General features: G+C 43.2%; 1 protein-coding gene across 5 annotated transcripts in view; it reads left to right on the top strand.

Moving 5' to 3' along the window:
• Nucleotides 1–18,879, top strand: part of mtmr4 (myotubularin related protein 4) — a 215,379-nt gene that overhangs the window by 167,782 nt on the left and 28,718 nt on the right. For all 5 annotated transcript variants that reach the window (XM_060913060.1, XM_060913061.1, XM_060913062.1 and 2 more), the window contains 6 exons: nucleotides 1,829–1,995; nucleotides 2,218–2,314; nucleotides 6,337–6,450; nucleotides 6,765–6,949; nucleotides 12,799–12,927; nucleotides 13,746–13,857. In XM_060913060.1, the coding sequence (XP_060769043.1) occupies nucleotides 1,829–1,995; nucleotides 2,218–2,314; nucleotides 6,337–6,450; nucleotides 6,765–6,949; nucleotides 12,799–12,927; nucleotides 13,746–13,857 (804 nt within the window). The remainder of the gene's footprint in view (nucleotides 1–1,828; nucleotides 1,996–2,217; nucleotides 2,315–6,336; nucleotides 6,451–6,764; nucleotides 6,950–12,798; nucleotides 12,928–13,745; nucleotides 13,858–18,879) is intronic.

Consider the following 18,879-nt stretch of genomic DNA (forward strand, 5'->3'; position numbering starts at 1 on the left):
CTATAGTTTGAGTTTGTTTCTGAGGTCATGTCGCGTCATCCTATGCTGCTCCCACTGTTTTAGAATTACATTCTGCAGATCAACAACACAACACCTGCAGCGGCCATTTTGTGCACATGAATGGATTATTAATTTTCTATATAATTAACTAAACTGTACAGAGTTGCACAAAGTTCATCGTTAAATGGTAGAGCGAGCAGCACAATGAATGCTGTCTCTCCTAGTTAAGATGTTCTTAGCATTTAAAAGACTTTTCGGAAACCCACCCCTGACCAGTGCTGTGATCTACTTTCTTGATGCCAGTTATCATTACTCCATCATAATCCATCCATCTTCTACCGCTTGTCCGGGTCGCGGGGGAAGCAGCCTAAGCAGAGCAGCCCAGACTTCCCTCTCTCTGGCCACCTCCACCAGCTCTTCCGGGGGAATACCAAGGCGTTCCCAGGCCAGCCGAGAGATGTAATCTCTCCAGCGTGTCCTGGGTCTGCCCCGGGGTCTCCTCCTGGTGGGGCATGCCCAGAAAGCCTCCCTTGGGAGGCATCTAGGGGGCATCCTAACAAGGTGCCCGAACCACCTCAACTGACTCCCTTTTGATGTGGAGGAGCAGTGGTTCTACTCGGAGTCTCTCCCAAACGACCAAGCTTCTCACCCTGTCTCTAAGGGAGAGCCCAGCCACCCTGCGGAGAAAATTCCTCCTTTCTATCGCCTGTATCCACGATCTCATTCTTTCGGTCACTACCCATAGCGCTTGACCATAAGTGAGAGTGGGAACGTAGATGGACTAGTAAATTGAGAGTTTTGCCTTTTGGCTCAGCTCTCTTTACGACATCACTGCTGACGCTGCCCCGATCCGTCTGTCCGACTCCCACTCCCCCTTACCCTCACTCGTGAACAAAACCCCAAGATACTTAAACTCCTCCGCTTTAGGTAGCAACTCCCCCCTGAACTGGAGCAGGCACTCCACCCGTTTCCAGCTGAATGCCATCCTAATACTTCCTCCAAATAATCATAAATAAACAGGATTTAAAATCTGAACATTCGAGAACACACGGGGAAGCCGATGCACAGTTTTTTGACTCATTTTAATTTGAACATTGATGATTATGCAGTGAAAAAAGCATGCACTGGATTAAGGGAGGGACAAGCTCTAATCAACCCGTGTTGACAAGCAGAACTAAGCCACAATCCAAATCCACAGCCATTTCCTGGATTAGAGCACCGTGTCCTCTGCTGAGGTGTTCAGCCTTTGCATATCACTTCATCATGTTCTCTCCCAAGAGGAATGATGCAATAAGTGTTGCATATCAGTATTGCTTCATTTTTATAGCAAAATCACATCTTGGTCTGTTAGCATGCACACAGAGGAGACCTGAGTAAAGCCTAGGTCACAACCGGACGTACGATTTTTTTTTTTTTTTTTTTTTTTTGGCCGTGCGATTTTTGGCGTTTCCCAAATCGCTGTGGTTTTTTTTGTTCGTGGAGAAAGACGCACGTTGGCCGCAAGTTTGTCTTGCAACCTGAAAAAAACATAAGCGCCCGTAGAGTTTGTTTGACATGACAAAGAACCTCTGCGGCCGGTCTACGGCTCAAAAATCAGCACGTCATACGCGCGCCCTCTGTGCGTTTTTTGCACGTAGACCGGCCGTAGGAGCACGTACAGCCGGTTGTGACCTAGGCTTAACACAGCACACACATTGTAAATCTATGCAAGATGGCAACGTGTAGATGATAAAATGTGGACCCCTCCTCCCAATAACATAACATTTGAGCCATGTGCTTTTGATGCATAATGTATGGATAGTTTTTGATTATGATCGTGTTCTGTCAGGTGTCACTTCTCCACGTTTAAGCAGTGTCAGGAGTGGCTGAAGAGGCTGAATCGAGCTATAGCTCACCCCTCCCGCCTGGAGGACCTGTTCGCTCTGGCCTACCACGCATGGAGCCTTGGGGGTTGCGCTGATGATGAGGACCAGCACCTACATCTCTGCAGACCAGGTACATACACACAGGTGGACCCATCCCTAAATGTTACATGTGCATGGACTGTAGACAGATTTATTGTTTAACTGTTCTATTCAAAGCAGCATGTTTTATTTCAAAAGTGTACTTATTGCTTTTTCTTGTCTCTGTGTCATAACCTTTTTTTTTTTCTCTCTTCCCCCTTACCATGTTTTCTCTCTTTTGCTTCCCTTCCATCCCTCGTTTTTCACGTCTCAGGTGATCATGTTCGTCACAGAATGGAGATGGAGGTGAGGAGAATGGGCTTCGACATGCAGAACACCTGGAGAGTGTCCGACATCAACAGCAACTACAAGTAGGATCCAGAAACTTATTAGTAGGGCTGTGCAATATGACCATATTTAAGTTATTCCACGAAATCGAGTCGTACATGAGCTGATAGCCGATGAGGCGCGTAGCACGGAGTTGGCTATAAGCCATGTATGACTAGATTGAGTGGAATAACTGTTTTATTCTCTCCACATTCACTGGATTTTGAGAAATGGAGCTTTTTTTTTTTTTTTGGCTAAGCCCACACCAATTCGATTAGTTGGTTCTCGGAATCGCCGCTTGAAGAAAATGCAAAATGGAAAAAAAAAAAATCGAAATCAAACTCCCGCCAACAGAAAAGGTCACGTGACGTCGAAAACCAATCAAATCGCCCCTTTCACTTTCGTTAAAGACTTGTGAAGTAGCCTACTCCTGGTCAAATCTTTTTTTTTTTTTTTTTTTTCTGTGCATTGTAGATGTTCAATTGACTGTAATTCAATCATTTATTTAGCCTATCTGTTTACTGGTTTACCTGTATTGTTTGGTCTATTTCCACCGCTAATTTTACCATCAGAGCTTTTTTTTTTTTTGCCCGCTCGCTTCATATTTTTCCTGAAAAAATCCGAGAACCAACTAATTAAATTGGTGTGGCCTAATTTGATATCTTTATACAAGACGTCTGAAATAATTTCTCCTTTGAATGTAAATAAACCAGCAAAATGACAGCAGCAATTTATGAAAAATGCTATAACAGTTCTTGGAATTAATTTTTTTGGTTGGGGGAACTAATTCTTTTAGCTGTTTTTCTCTTTTAAATACTTTTGATTTTTGGGGGTTTGTTTTTCAAGCAGAGTTTTTATTTTGTCCTTGGCTGGTTTAGCAACACACGCCGCCATTTTGTTTTTCTTTACTCACGGTATATGAGCTGATATCCTAGTAGTAGTCAATCAGAGCACGCGATTGCTCATATCCAGTGAATGTGGGGTTAATAAAATATCAATATACTGATAAACTATGGCACAATACACCTTTTCTGAAATGTTGTGGATATTGTGAATGAATGAATGAATTTATTTTTATTTTGAACATGTATAAAAAAAATGTATGTAACTATTTGTACATACAAAAGAAGGAAAACGAGAAATTAAAAAAAATAAATAAAATAACAAAGAGCTAAGACATTACAAAACACCGCACATTGTTCGAAAAAGGAGTGGGAAGAAGTACAACACTTTTTTTTAATTTCCCACCGCTTTTTAACTACCCCGAAATCCAAACTACATTAATACACCTATAAATATCTCATCTCATCTCATTATCTCTAGCCGCTTTATCCTGTTCTACAGGGTCGCAGGCAAGCTGGAGCCTATCCCAGCTGACTACGGGTGAAAGGCGGGGTACACCCTGGACAAGTCGCCAGGTCATCACAGGGCTGACACATAGACACAGACAACCATTCACACTCACATTCACACCTACGGTCAATTTAGAGTCACCAGTTAACCTAACCTGCATGTCTTTGGACTGTGGGGGAAACCGGAGCACCCGGAGGAAACCCACGCGGACACGGGGAGAACATGCAAACTCCGCACAGAAAGGCCCTCGCCGGCCACGGGGCTCGAACCCGGACCTTCTTGCTGTGAGGCGACAGCGCTAACCACTACACCACCGTGCCGCCCCTATATAAATATATAATTACAAAATAAATATATACTACATGCCATATATACACTTCATAAATACTTCATTGTGACTTTTTTTTTATTATTTAATAAACTTGATGTTAGTTTTTACTACTTCTAAATATATTCTTTAAATTCCTTCAGGGTTAAATATTTTGCATTTGTTGTGAATAAAAACAGGACGATTTGTGTCGACATTAAATAGATCCTTAATTTTTTTTTTTTTTGAGCAACAGTACTGTGTTGCAAGAATTGGTGAGCAAACCTAGATCATAGAAATGCATTTGTGAATCGAGATGTGATGTTTTTGTCAGATCGCCTACCTCTACCCATAAGAAAATGGGTTTTTTTGTTTGTTTGTTTTTCTTTTCACCCCGTGTCTGAGCATGTTTATGCTGCTGTGGTTGGCTTTCAGACGAGAGTAAATAGAAGTGTGTGTGGATGACGGAGTAAGATGATCGTTCTTGGGCTTGAAATGAAATGTCTGGCTGTGTTCGGCATTTGAAGGACACTCTCTTCCCTTATGCAACAGTACACACAAACACGTACACACAAACCGTAAGACGGAAGAACACGATCAACCTAGAATTACAACAGCTCACGTGGCGTGTGCATCAGCTGGAGGTACTGCCACAGAGCCCCAGAAGCGATGGAGTGGAATTATTTTGAAGGGACTGAACAGTAGGGGCGTGTGCATGTATGTGTTTTTCTGTGGAGCCGTACCATAGCAGCGGGTAATTAAAGCAGGCCAGGACCTGCTGAGATCAATGAGTCAGAAGCACACCACAGCCAGAGGAGACCGTGTGGGGGAGTGTGTGCGCTGTTGCTTGTTTTCTCACATGTTAACCTGTCTGCAAGAGGTGTGTGTGTGCGCGCGTTTCTATGTCTTTGAACCACGTTAAGGGAATTAACAAGTTCCTTGGTTAATCAGTGTGATCGTGGACTCGGTACATTTCAGTTTGTCTCGGGGAGAGAAGCAAATGCAGCCATCGGTTGGAGTGAATTGAAGTCGTGCTGTTCCTGTTGAGTTTTATGCAACTTTCCAGCACCGTACAGAGTAATTCAGCTTACTTGAGCCTTCCAAAAGGTAGCACCTAACCACAAGTTCGTCCCTCGGAAAGGAAGTCCAGCTTCGTTAATGTTTACGGACATTCAACTTCTGCCCAGAAACTTTGCATTTAACTGGTTTTAAAGGTTAACGTTAAAGTCTGTGCCTGTGGCAGTTGCACACAAGATATAGGTAAAGGATAGAAATTGGGTTGGAAAATCCTGGAATACTTAGTCATGTACACACAACACATAATGGAGGTGAGGGTAAATCAGAACATGGTAATTCTGGACTCGAGTGGTGCAGCAGAGAAGTGTTCACCTTCTGTTTGGGGTTTGACCTTGTGGGACTGTTTGGGATATCGCAGCCATTTGTACGCAGGAGCCAAAGGAGCAGAGTTGAGTATGCTTACTGGGTGGGAAGGGTAGTGGCATACTCCTCTCTCCTGAGGGTCATAGTGACCGTAGCCAGTTGAGTGAGTGTGAGCTCATGTATGCAGAAGAGGGCAGATAGCACGATGCAGCAGCTATGAACAATGTGGCGGTTGGTTTTGCGTGCCTTGGACAAAGCATACTTTTGCCTCACCCTCCCTCGCTGTTTGTCAGCTGTCCATTGCTAGTGATGACTGCTTCATTAGGATGCGCAGATGGGCCGCAAGGCCCATGACGGTCTCGCCCGCAGCGGCAGCACGAACAGCCCAGCCAAGCCACCGCGGAATGTCTGGCCTCATGAGCGCTCGCATACTGTTCTCCTGTCCTAACGAAGCGCCTTGCACAGGCGAACAAAGTCGTGCCCCCATCGTGGTGGTGATGTCTGTCTGTCTGTCTCTCTCTGGACCTCCAGACCTGGTGCCAAGTGGTGCACAAAAGTGCCACAGACCTGACGGGTATGGAAGTTGCCCCGCAGTGACAACTGACTTGCCGAGTGAGGCCATCCGTTGGCCATTTGAGTGGCTCTTCCGCATGCCATCTGGTGGTGTGCCATTGACCCTGTTGGGTTCATCTGCCACATTGAATCAAAAAGCGCCCTGCTGCCAGCGCCTTACTGGTGATGGACTAGTTAACCCATAGCTGGAACCCAGGCAGGTGCTATCACTCCGGGTCAGAGCGGACCTGGTGTTACAGAGCAATGGTGATTTAAGGGGTAACTCCACTTTCCCCAATACTCGAGTCGTCCCAGACCTGAGACTCGCCACCTGTTGTAGTTTAAAGTCATACCCAGGACTAACTCCCTAGCTGGTAGCTGTTGTATGAAGGGGGGGAGGTAGAATTGGCCAGACCAAACTAGGGAGGAAATTTGGGGGATTTAAAATGGCTTTAAATCTGTCTTTCTTTTCAGACTGTGTTCCAGTTATCCTCAGAAGCTACTGGTGCCAGTGTGGATCACCGATAAAGAACTGGAAAGTGTGGCCTCTTTCAGGTCCTGGAAGAGAATCCCAGTAGTGGTGTACAGGTAAGGCGCACAAGGTTTACGTAGATGAAGAATAGACCATGCCCTTCCTGAAGGTTTTTGTTTTCCTTCCTCCCTTAAATGCGAGTTTTTAAAGATTTTCTTCAGATCATGGGTTTCAAAATTATCAGCACCTTTACAATTAATATTTTGGGACACTTGCCCTGGAGACAGTAATGCTTGGTCTCTTCCTGTAAGGTCTGTAATGTAAACGGATATATAATAACTTTTAAATTGTTTAGTGTTTATGTTGTTTCCAAGCTTTTGGCCTGTAGTGTGACCACCTTCTCATCCTCTCTTTCTGTCTTTTGTCTCAGGCACCAGAAGAATGGTGCAGTGATAGCACGCTGCAGTCAGCCTGAGATCAGCTGGTGGGGATGGAGGAACACTGAGGACGAGTACCTGGTCACATCCATCGCCAAAGCCTGTGCACTGGACCCTGGAACCCGGGCATCCTGCAGGACCCGAGGGGACGGGGCCGACTCATCAGACTGCGACTTTGGTAACTCGTTCCTCTGCTCACCCCAGGAATAATCTCATACAAGCATGCACATATCCCTCTACAGGCTAAGCAGGGTGCAGCTCCCCTGCATGGAGATGTTTTGGTGTCCAACTGTGTCGGGATTCATTAAAGCAAGCAAATGACATGGTTTCTCTTTAGTGTTTCTGATTTTAGCACAGACAGAACATTTGGGCAGATTACTTGAGGCAGTTTTAGTTTCGGCTGGTTTGTTTGAGAAAGAAGTTGGATTCCTTCTACCTCTTCCCGTTTAGCGATTTTAATGAAAATGCAGTCCAGATCAAAAAAGTTAGGACGGTATAGGGGTGTTCACACGGCAACTTTTACTCCAGTGTAGCACCGGGGCTGCCCCGGTACAGCGTTCACACGGTGCAAAGTTATACCGGTGTTGCCCCTGAAAGCTGCTTAAACCGGTGCAAATCTAACCCTGCTCGGGAGGTGGTTTAAGAAATTTACTCCGGAGTAAATGCTAGTTTGCGGGGCAGCACCGATATAAAATGGGCCGTCTGAACGCTACAGGGGTAGACTCGCTACGCGTGAGGAGAGTTGATTACATACGGGCATTGCATAATTTGCATCCTGGTATTTTGCGCTTCCAAAATGGCGAATATCAACAACAACAGAACTGCGTGTCTTCCAGTGTTGCCAGATTGGGCGGTTTTAAGTACATTTTGACGGATTTGAACATATTTTGGGCTGGAAAACGTCAGCAGTATCTGGCAACACTGGTGTCTTCATCCACGTTGTTTTCCCAGCACTTGGTGATGCCATGACAAACAGGAAAAGGAAGTACATTTTCACGCATGCGCATATTTCATTTCCGCATTATTACTATCGTATAGCACGGTCGCAAAAACTGCCGTGTGAACGCAAGTGGGGCTGCACCGGTGCTAACACGCTTCTCTCTAGTAAGCAGGTTTGTGATGTGTGAACGCTGCACAAAATTTACACCGGTGTAAGATATATCACAACAAAATACATCGGTGCAGCATCGATGCAAATATGTGCCGTGTGAACACCCCTCATGTTAAAATGTAAATTAAAACTGAAATCAATGATTTGTAAATGATCTTTGACCTGTATCGCACTCAAAACAATACAGCAGCACATTGTTTACCTCATGAATTTTGTTTTTGGGTGTCATAACCCAGTTAAAATAAACACGCTTCAACTCTGATTCTTACAACACATTTCATAAAAAGCTGGGACATAAGGCATTTACCACTAGATAATGCTGCCATTCCTTCGAACAACACTTAAGATGTTTAGGGACTGAAGACCCCAAGTGATGAAGTGTTTCAGGTCTAAAGCTGTGTAACAGTACAGGGTTGCCGTGATTATTTTGCGTCTCAAAATTCACCCCACGTTCTCTGTTGGGGACGGAGGGGACGGACACCCTCTTCTTCCACAGCTGTGCCTTTGTAATGTGTGCAGGATGTGGCTTTGCATTGTCTTGCTGAAATGTCCCTTAAAATGTCATGAAGGCAGCATGTTTCTCCAAAATATCGATGTACTTTTCTGTGTTAATGCTGCCATCACAGAAGTGTAAGTTATCTTTGCCAAGGGCACTGATATAACCCCATACCATGACAAACTCCAACTTCTGGACCCAGTTAACTTAAGGTTTCCTTTTTGCACAGTAAAGATTTAACTGGCATTTGTGGACGCAACTCCATATTTTAGTGCTTGGCAAAGGTTTGCCAAAGTAATCCAGAGCCCATGTGGTTATATCAGCTATAGATGAATGACTGTTCTTGATGCAGTGCCGTCTGAGGGATCGGAGATCACGGGTGTTCAGATTTAGCCTGGGCCCGCCCATCCTAAGTGTGACGCAACACGAGGGCCTGTTGCAAGCTTAGTTTGGCAAGGCAAGCTATCTACAGCTCTTCCAAGCTCCCGAAAAATCGGGAGCCAGTCAACTTTGAGCATCTCCAACGGCCCTACATGTTCAAGGCACTGACGTAGTAGAACTGCGACCAGAAGCCATAGATTGTTTACAGAATCTATGCTGGAAGCGCTTCATTCACTAGAAACCAGGGCTTTGAACCAGAATTTTTTTCCTATTGGTTTGTTCCGAACAGAAACGGAATTTTAACGTTTCCGGTTTTGGGTTCCACCATTAAATAGACGTTCCCGAACCGGTTAGAACAAAAAAATTTCATTCCTGGAACGGTTAATTACGTTCCCTGTCAGCTGTTTAACAAATGGCTATAAAATTATGTCTCTGTTTCATCCAGCTTAAGCCAAATGTAGGCTAATTCTATTACAACCTTCATTAAATAAGACAAGAAATAATTCAAAACAATTATTATTTCAAATGTTGGCGATTTGGATTCTCAGTATGTCTTCCCATCTACACAAACAGAAAAAGTGCCAAAAATGAAAGATAATTCATTTAGTGTGTTACCAAAGGCTAGTCAGGCCCTATGCATTGATAGGCTAACAGAGGTTAACGTCATTTAATGTTCGCGAGCCTCTCATTAACGTGGACAAATATATTGATATCGTGTTTGAAATTGACGTTTTTGAATAACGATAGACTGCAATATTTACCTCTTATTTAAGATGTGGAGACGTGATAGTAGTCCACCCTCCCGCTCTCTCCATTCAGTCAGCGAACGTCACACAGGAAGTGAACCCCAGCGGGTCATAGAAACTTGCGCAGGAGAAGAATGACTTTTTTATTTGTAGGCTACGGAAACTTTGAGGAACGAAATAAAAACCGGTATTAACCGGTTACCATTATTTTTAATAAGCGTTTCTGTTCCGGAACATAAAAAATAAAGTTTCTGGTTTCGTTTCTGTTCCATGTGAAATAGAAAAAGTTCCCGGTTTTCGTTCCTTGAACCGGTTCAAAGCCCTGCTAGAAACATTACGAACATGGAGCACGTTCTCATTGAAAATGGAGCAAAGAGCAGCCCTGGAGGTATTTATTGAAAGGAAGGACGTTTTCGCCTTGCTCCCGACCGGCTTCGGTAAGAGTTTAATCTACCAGTTAGCCCCGTCGCGTCACATACGTCAGAGGAAAGAGTGATGTGATTGGTTTAAGCTTCGTCACAGTCTTTTCTGGCTTCGACCAGTAGCAAACTGAGGCATTTCAGGGAGGCGGGTCAACCACACACTTTGGGAAACAGTTGGGCTTAATATCTTTGCCAGACCAAATGCTCGCAGAGCTTTGAAGTCGCGTTAGCCAGACTAGTTCAGATTAGGCTTGCGCCCTTGCCCTTTATACACTGAAATTCCTTGAATCGTTTAATGATTATATGCACCGTAGAGGGTGAAATATCCAAATCCCTCCCTAGCTATCTTTTGAGGAACATTCTTTTCTTTTTAAACATTTCAGTAATTTTTCTCATACATTTAACTGGAGAGCCTCCATTCATCTTTGCTTCTCAAAGACTAGGTCTTTCCTGGATACTGGTTTTGTACCAAATCAATTACCTGTTTCAAATCGCATCATTATTTATTTGTTTTACCTCATTACTAGCCCTAAATTGCCGCCGTCCCAACGGGTGGGTTTTTTTTTTTTTTTTGGAACGTCGCAGGCTTGAAACGCAGCAATGGATGTATATTAACACATGAAATATTTTGGGTCATGCTGTTTGCAATGAAATACAAGTCAAAGTAAATTTCTAAAAAAATTTTTTTTTAAAAGAAATTTGCATTTTTCCATACCGTCCCAGCTTTTTCTGATTTGGGGTTGTACAAGCAGAGTTTTTGTTTTGTTTTTTTGTCCCCCCCTTTCATGATGGAGGAAAATATTGTGTGAAGCACCAAGTGGTCATAACTCGAGTCGTAATGTCAGCCAAAACAAAATCTAGCTGCATAAAGAATTGATTGATGGTCACATTACAGCTTTCTGAATTGAAATTGAACTAAATCGATTCTCTGGCGGTCTCTTGAGATTCCTCCCCATAAATTACCATGCAGAATGTTCCTGGGTATAGCCAATATCCTCGCCCCAAAAATAACAGGCCGTTCCATTTTAGTACGAGTTACAGTGAGGGGTGAAAGTATCAGTTTCTTCCACCTATAGATCATTTGCGATGCTTCTAAGGACTAAACTTTGGATCATCTTAATAATATCCAGTTACTAACTCCATTCATCCCGTTTTCAGATGGAAATTCCCCACAATTGGATAAATGTGCCATCTTGGGGTGTTTTTTTTCCCCCCTTCATTGTTGTTCTCGTCATAGTAAATTAATGGGAATTGATGATGAAAGCCAAAGGACCCATACTCCTCTTTTAAAGTGCAGCCGAATCAGCACTTGAACCGCAATTAAACTGGAGTGTTCCATGCCAATTAATTTGCTAATGGTTCCGTTTCCCTCAGATAATTATGGCATATAGATTATTCAAGCAAGAATAGCTGTTTGGTTGGAAGCCATTTGTAATTAGTTACACAAACGCGCACATTTTTTTTTTTTTTTAGGCCGCCGAAGTGAAGACGAATGGATTCCGGGTTGGAGCGGATGTTGCTGAGCAAATTGGAAATGGCCCTTTTGTTTCTGACCCTATTAACAAACTGCTGGCCAAGAAATTTGGGGTGTCTTGTTGAAAAGGTCATCTTTGTACTTTGTAACCCACACGTACTACACTGGCTCTTTTTCTCTTGCGCACACAGACTCCCATAAGGAAAGAAGCTAGTGTAAATACATTCCTTCCAAATTAGTTTTGAATATTAAACATTTTTAATATCCAGGTAATACTGGACCTTAGGGTGATGATTTATTTATTTTTAATCAACTCTTGGTACGTGCATATTAAATAATGCATTTAGCATCACCGGGGGTTTTGTTATACCTTATTAGCTCATCCAGCCAACAGGTGATGAGTTTATGCCATCATGGGTTGTCTGTCCGGCGTCGTCCACGTTTCACAAAAATCACTTCTCTCAATTCTTCACCGATTTTTGTACTTTTTGGCAGGAAGGTAGGTCTGCCTAGGCTGCATCTAGCTTCTACCCAAATTTGCTTAATTCCAATTATTAACGAAGATGTGGCGTAATGAAGCCTTAATGAGCAGTTCAACAAAAATCGCTTCTCGGTCAATTCCTCACTGTTTTTGGATTCGTTCTGACACATAGGTCGGTATTCCTAGGGTGTAGATCGTTCCTTCCGGACTAGACGGGGCCGGAGTGAGCTACGCCATCACTGACTCTCGTTATATAAACAGGACACCTTTTCGGTGGAATGAAAGCATGTATTCGATTCCCTTCCAGCGGGTTTCATTTATTTGGTTTGATGGCATGCAATATTGTTAGCATATCGCTTATGCTACGTGTATTATGTCACTCTGCCTGATGGAGAATGAGCGTTGAATATGGTTTACGATATTGCATGGTTAAGACAACATGTCAGAGATGTAAAACTTCTGCGCTAGCGAGTGACCGTGACAGTTTGCGAACAAACATGGCAGCCGCCAGGTTTGCTTCGTTAAATACGGAAGATTTTGAGAGAATTTTGAAAGAGACGCGTGCTGAACACCCGAAAGGAATGTGTATTAATAATAATATTGGCTGGCTTTTTTTGTGGTACAGTATATCGGATATATTCCATTCAGCTAGCATGATATTGAACGAGTCGACTCGTTCAATATCATGCTAGCTGAATGGAATATATCTGATATACCACGAAGAAGCCAGCTAATATTATTTAAATACTTACTGTTTTTTTTTTTTTTTTTTTCCCTGCTTTTGTCAAGGATCCAATTATCATTTATGCAGATTAGTGATCAAACGCCTACAGTGAAATTTAGTCACGGCACAGAGCAGCCCCTCAGCAGTGTCTCGCTTATTTCCTAATGGGCCTCCTGCCTCTTTGTCTCTCAGACTCCTCCCTGGCAGTGGGTTCAGGTCCTGATGCCAGCACTGCACCACAGAAGCTGCTGATCCTGGATGCGCGATCCTACACTGCCGCAGTGGCCAACCGTGCCAAGGGGGGTGGCTGTGAGTGTGAAGGTAAGCAGCAGTCTTTATCTCCCCCCTCGCACACACACGGAGTTCACACAGGAGACACCCCTCCTGGGTGGAGACGTGTTGGTGCGCGGCTGTGCTGTGAGTCATTAGCTGCGATGACGCAGCAGATGACCAGCGAATGCAGTGGTTTCTCCTTAGCCGATCTAATTTTAGCTCCAGGAGACAGTCAGGCAGGTCGCTTTGAAGGTTTAGTTTTTATACGGGAGGCTACAAATCATTCTCTGCTCTCTCTCTCTCTCTCTCTCTCTCTCTCTCTCTCTCTCTCTCTGTGCATCTTGAAAGAGAAAGTTTCTGGCTGCTTTCTCATGTTGGGCACATGCAGTGGGTTGCTGGATTAAACCTGCTGCTTCACCACCTGCTTCTCTGCCCTGTCTCGTATCGCCTGCCTTTCGTTGAAAAGAAACGGGGTCTGTAATTATTGCGTCTCGTATAAAAAGCCCTAAATTTGAAGGCTAAGCCTCTCCACCGAATAGCAGAACGTCTTAAGATTATAACAGCAGCCGAGTTGTCTTAAACATCTATTACTGATTCACTAATTACATCATTATTGGAAACCATCCATCACCCGAATTCCATCCGATTCCATCCAATCATAACTTTGCGGCCACCGTTTGTTTAATACGGAGTTGTTTTTGTCTCTGGTTACGACCGCAACCAGAACATTTCATAACAATGACTTAATCACTGAAGGTTATAGGTCACTGCTGTTTCCAGAAAGGAGTTCAATCAGATTTTTCCTTCTTCAAGCTCTGATGTCACCAGATTTGTTTTCCTGTGTGTGTGTGTGTCTGTCTCTATAGAGTACTACCCAAACTGTGAGGTGATGTTCATGGGCATGGCAAACATCCACTCCATCAGGAACAGTTTCCAGTCTCTGAGAGCTGTGTGCAGTCAAATCCCTGATCCTGGCAAGTGAGTACATGGTGCTCCCTTTTCGTCACAGCCAATAGATTGTCTTCTTGTATCCAGAGGTGGACAAAGTACCCAACTTCATTACTTAAGTCAAAGTACAGATTCTGCTGGTCAAATGTTATGGTGATGATACACGGGGCAACTTTTTGGGCAATGTTGCCGAGCAATGTTGCTGGGCAATTGCGTTTTGACTCTTTCTATTGAGATTGGGCAACATTGGTTTTGATAATCTCTGGCAACTTTTTGAGATGAGCCAATCAGAACGCGAGTATTGAGTCATGTGACCTCCGGTGAGGTTCGGATCAGAAATTTCAAACAAATATGGCGGCCGCTCAGTGTCAGTGGAGTGAAGAGATGGAAAGACTCCTCATCTGTTTTTACGCCGGTAAGTTATTTTAATATTCTATATGGAGGAATTTACCTCACCAAAGCTCTAAAAAAACAACAGACAGCTTGATTAAATGGTCACAGCAAAAATTAAGACATCGATTTTTTTTTTTTTTTTTTTTTTTTAGCTAACTGTAAACTGCCGTTGCTAACTGTTGTTGCCCATTGTTAGTTGCCCTGAAAAGTTGCCCTGTGTCTCACCTGGTTGCCCGTTGCCAGCAACATTGCCCAAAAAGTTGCCCCGTGTATCATCACCATTACTCCGATACACATGAAAGTTGTCCAGTCATGCGGGTTTTTTTTTTTTAACTGAAGTACTTGCTTTTAAAAATACTTAGGCTACGTTTACATTAGACCGTATCTGTCTCGTTTTCTTCGCGGATGCACTGTCCGTTTACATTAAACCCCCTGGAAAAGCCAGGAAACGGGAATCCACCAGCGTCCACGTATTCAATCCAGATCGTGTCAACTCCGGTGCTGTGTAAACATTCAGAATACGCTGTGCTGAGCTCGAGCTGGCGTCTCATTGGACAACGTCACTGTGACATCCACCTTCCTGATTCGCTGGCGTTGGTCATGTGACGCTACTGCTGAAAAACGGCGCGGACTTCCGCCTTGTATCACCTTTCATTAAAGAGTATAAAAGTATGAAAATACTGCAAATACTGATGCAAATACTGCCCATTGTGTAGTTATGATTGTCTTTAGGCTTGCCATCCTTCCACTTGCAAGTAGTAAGTGATATGCGCTGGGATCACACACACAGCGGCTCAGTCCCGAATCACAGCTTGTTCACTTCACTCGCGCGCTCTGTGAGCTGCGCATGGCCGGAGTGCGCACCCTCCAGAGGGCACTCGCTGTTCAGGGCGGAGTGATTTGGAGCGCAGGATGCCTGCGGAGCCGAGCATATCCGCGTATTGGCGTTGCTATGTGCACGGCTAACGTTTTTAGTGTAAACGCGAATCGTTTTAAGAACATTAATCTGATGATCCGCTGATTCGACGTAATGTAAACGTAGCCTTAAAGGTGGGGTATGAGATTTTTTTCAGGAGTATTTTTTACCATATTGCTTGAAAAGCTCCTCACACCCATGTTGCAAGCAGTACAATAGAAGGTTTGACCCAAAAACGAAATATTTTAATCCAGTCTACAGTGTAAAATAAAGGAAAAACGCATGGCGAGGGCAGGCGTGTTTCTTTTCAAAATATGGCTTGCGGGAACCGTTATTCCAAAATCTCGTACCCCACCTTTAAGTATTAAAAGTACATTTTCTGTCAGCGCATCTTTGTATTACTTACAAAACCTAATGCCGTTACCAAAGACAGAAATGCGAATTCACAAAATGAACGCATGCTGTGCCATCATGGTGGTTTTAACGCTAAGCTAGCTTGTCAGTGAAACTCCACCTGACGTGCTAGCGAACTCTTTTCAAACTCGGAATTGTATTGGGTCGCTAACGCTACTAGAAAATAAAGATTTCTATATTGTTTATTTGGCAAGATGATGAGAACATTATTTCTGAAAAGACTTCAGATAAGTTAACGTTGTTTCATGTTAACATAACTCCGTTTTTACATGCTAACTAACAGTGTCCACGTTAACTAGCTATGTGTTAACGTTAGCCGTGGACAAGGCGATGGCAACTTGATGAGCAAATCCATAGAAAGTCATTTGACTAACCAGACTGCATAGCTATTCCAGTGTTATCGCTAGCTCAGTAAAGCTTTGCTGGTCTTCTTGTAGCCTTCACCTTTGTGGTGTAAAGAAAATATTTTCTTTGGGGAATTCTGAAGAGACAAGTTGAGCATCACTCTCCATCCAGCATCCAGTCACTAAAAGAGGTCATTGTTGAATTGAAAAAGATTGATGCAAAATTTCGCCAATTTGTTCATTCCATGCCTAGAAGACTTGGTGCTGTCATTAAAAATCATGGAGGCCAGACAAAGTACTAGATGTAGTAGTTTTTGCTGTGGGGTGTACTCATTTTTGCACCACCCTAATTTGAGTAAAACTGAAAAATGTATAATCTAAGTTTATATTATTAATAGTGCTGTCAAGCGATTAAAATATTTAATCGTGATTAATGTCGTGACTGTCATAGTTAACTCGCGATTAATCGCAATTTAATCGCACATTTTTGTCACATGAAAAACCATTGTAATTCTCTTATCAGCATAAAAATGTGAATGGGCTTTTTTTGTACCAATGTTTTTTTTTATTGCAAAGCATAACACGTCTTGACACAGCCACTGCAAAATGAAACCTAAACCGAGCACCGGGGCTAGCAAAAGAACCATGAGTGAAGTAATCTAGTGCTTGAGTTAGTCTACAACTCTAATCAGAGAGACAGGTTACACAGTGACGGTAGGCTTGACATGCTTGATTATAATATAAAGTACACTATTATATTAACTAAGTTGTTCGTTGATAAATATTGCATTGAATCTGATCTTTACTGTTTCAGCTCACTTAACACATTTTGTACTTTTACACTTTCTGCCTGTTGATGCGTCGTGCTGTCCAATCAGAGGCGGCCAAATTTGCATATTACAGGAAGGATTTCTGGGATAGCATTGAGTTTACAGTTCAGAGGGATCTGGCTTCTTTAGACGCTGTCTTCTTAAAACTGAATAAATATTTAAAAAGAGCCAAATGAGCCAGTCTTTTGAACGGCTCTTTTCAAAGAACGGATCACAAAGATGCGAATCCCATCAAAGAGCCATAAATCCCATCTCTACTAGCGCGCCCTGCCCGCGCTGATTCTTTGGGGGGGGAGGGCAGAGGACTCTGGCTGTGCGGGGCGTGGCATTACAGTCTAGCTGCTATCGTTTTTCTAAGCAAAGTCTCTGTTCCAAGTTCCTGGCAGTTTCAAAAGCTTATGAAAAACCTACATCATGTCACAGAGCGTTAATCTCGCGATAAAAAAATTATCGCCGTTAAAGTTGAGTCAAGTTAACGCGTTAATAACGCAACATTTTTGACAGCACTAATTATTAACCTTACTTTCACGTTATAAGTTAAACAGATGTTATATTAAACTGTCTTGTCAACGTTTTGGAAATTGTGTTCATTGAGATATTGTTTAAAATGTTACTTTTCAAAGGGGGTGCACTCATTTACGCTCAGCACTGTAGTTGTATGCGTATGCTGGCTACAACGTTGTTGTAATTGCCAGAACAGAGACTACTGTGGGCCAATTTTGCTCTCTTGAGCTCTCAACCACAGATAGGCATTTGGGATTTGAACTAGCCATCTCCAGATATCTGGTCACTCAGGAACCCTGCAACTAAAGGGCTCACCTTTCATTATGTGGAACCTTTACATAAGGGCTTGTTTAGGCTGATTACAGGGACATCAATCGTTTATTACTAATCAAGCTCATGTAGCATAAGGACTAAGCTAGTACTATACAGTAAAAATTTTTTTTTTAAATGATCGTTCTGTCATTGTATTTCCATGACCAGATACAAGGTTATGAACTTGCACTACGTTCAGACTGCAACCTGAAACGACCCATATCCGATTTGTTGTGAAATCCGATTTTTTTGTTAGGCCGTTCACATTACCAATTATATGAGACTTGTATGCGATCTCCAATATGAACGGAAAACGACCCAAAAGTGTCCCGCATGCGCAAATTGACACGTAATAAGCACATCTACGTAATACGTAAACAAAAAAAAAGCGCACTCTTCATGTTTGCAAGTAAAGCATGGAGATGAGGCAAAACCTGGCGATGTGGTTTTTGTGACGGCGGCGGAACTCGCACAATAATCTGATTAATGTGGGCAGCAGACTAATGAGACCGAAGGTGTCAAATTACTGGAAATTTCCAGAACAATCTTGTAATACAGGATGGTTTAAGTTATAAATCAGTTATAGAAACTGTTTTATTTAATCAGGCGAACAGATCAGCATCCAGGTCCCTACCAAATCCACCATTAGCTTGATCAATTCTATAAAAGTCTATTTAAATTCTGAAAACTGTACAAATGTTGTTTTCCACCAAAGAGGCGGGATTAGCCAACGCAGAATAGTGATGTTTGTCTCTTGCTGATGACGTGTAGGTCGCATGAATGCAACCTGTCCAGTCAGACTGCAGTCGCATGTGAAAATAACGGATATGCATCGGAATTAGGACCACATATCCAAGCGGCCTGGGTCGCATGTGAAAAAATTGGATCTGTGTCGTTCAGATTGTCAATAACAAATCGGATACAGGTCGCATATGGGCAAAAAAATCGGATATGGGTCGTTTCAGGGTGCAGTCTGAACGTAGTCTTAGTTTCAACAGTAGCATAAATATATATTTAAATAAAACGCGCACACTGACAACTATGGTAATTTTATTTTAATATCATTTGGTGGCACGGTGGTGTAGTGGTTAGTGCTGTCGCCTCACAGCAAGAAGGTCTGGGTTCGAGCCCAGTGGCCGGCGAGGGCCTTTCTGTGTGGAGTTTGCATGTTCTCCCCATGTCCGCATGGGTTTCCTCCGGGTGCTCCGGTTTCCCCCACAGTCCAAAGACATGCAGGTTAGGTTAACAATTAACCTAACCTGCATGTCTTTGGACTGTGGGGGAAACCGGAGCACCCGGAGGAAACCCATGCGGACATGTGGTTCCCAAACTTTTTGGC

The sequence above is a fragment of the Neoarius graeffei genome, chromosome 28 (genome assembly GCF_027579695.1).
Source record: "Neoarius graeffei isolate fNeoGra1 chromosome 28, fNeoGra1.pri, whole genome shotgun sequence".
Lineage (NCBI taxonomy): Eukaryota > Metazoa > Chordata > Actinopteri > Siluriformes > Ariidae > Neoarius > Neoarius graeffei.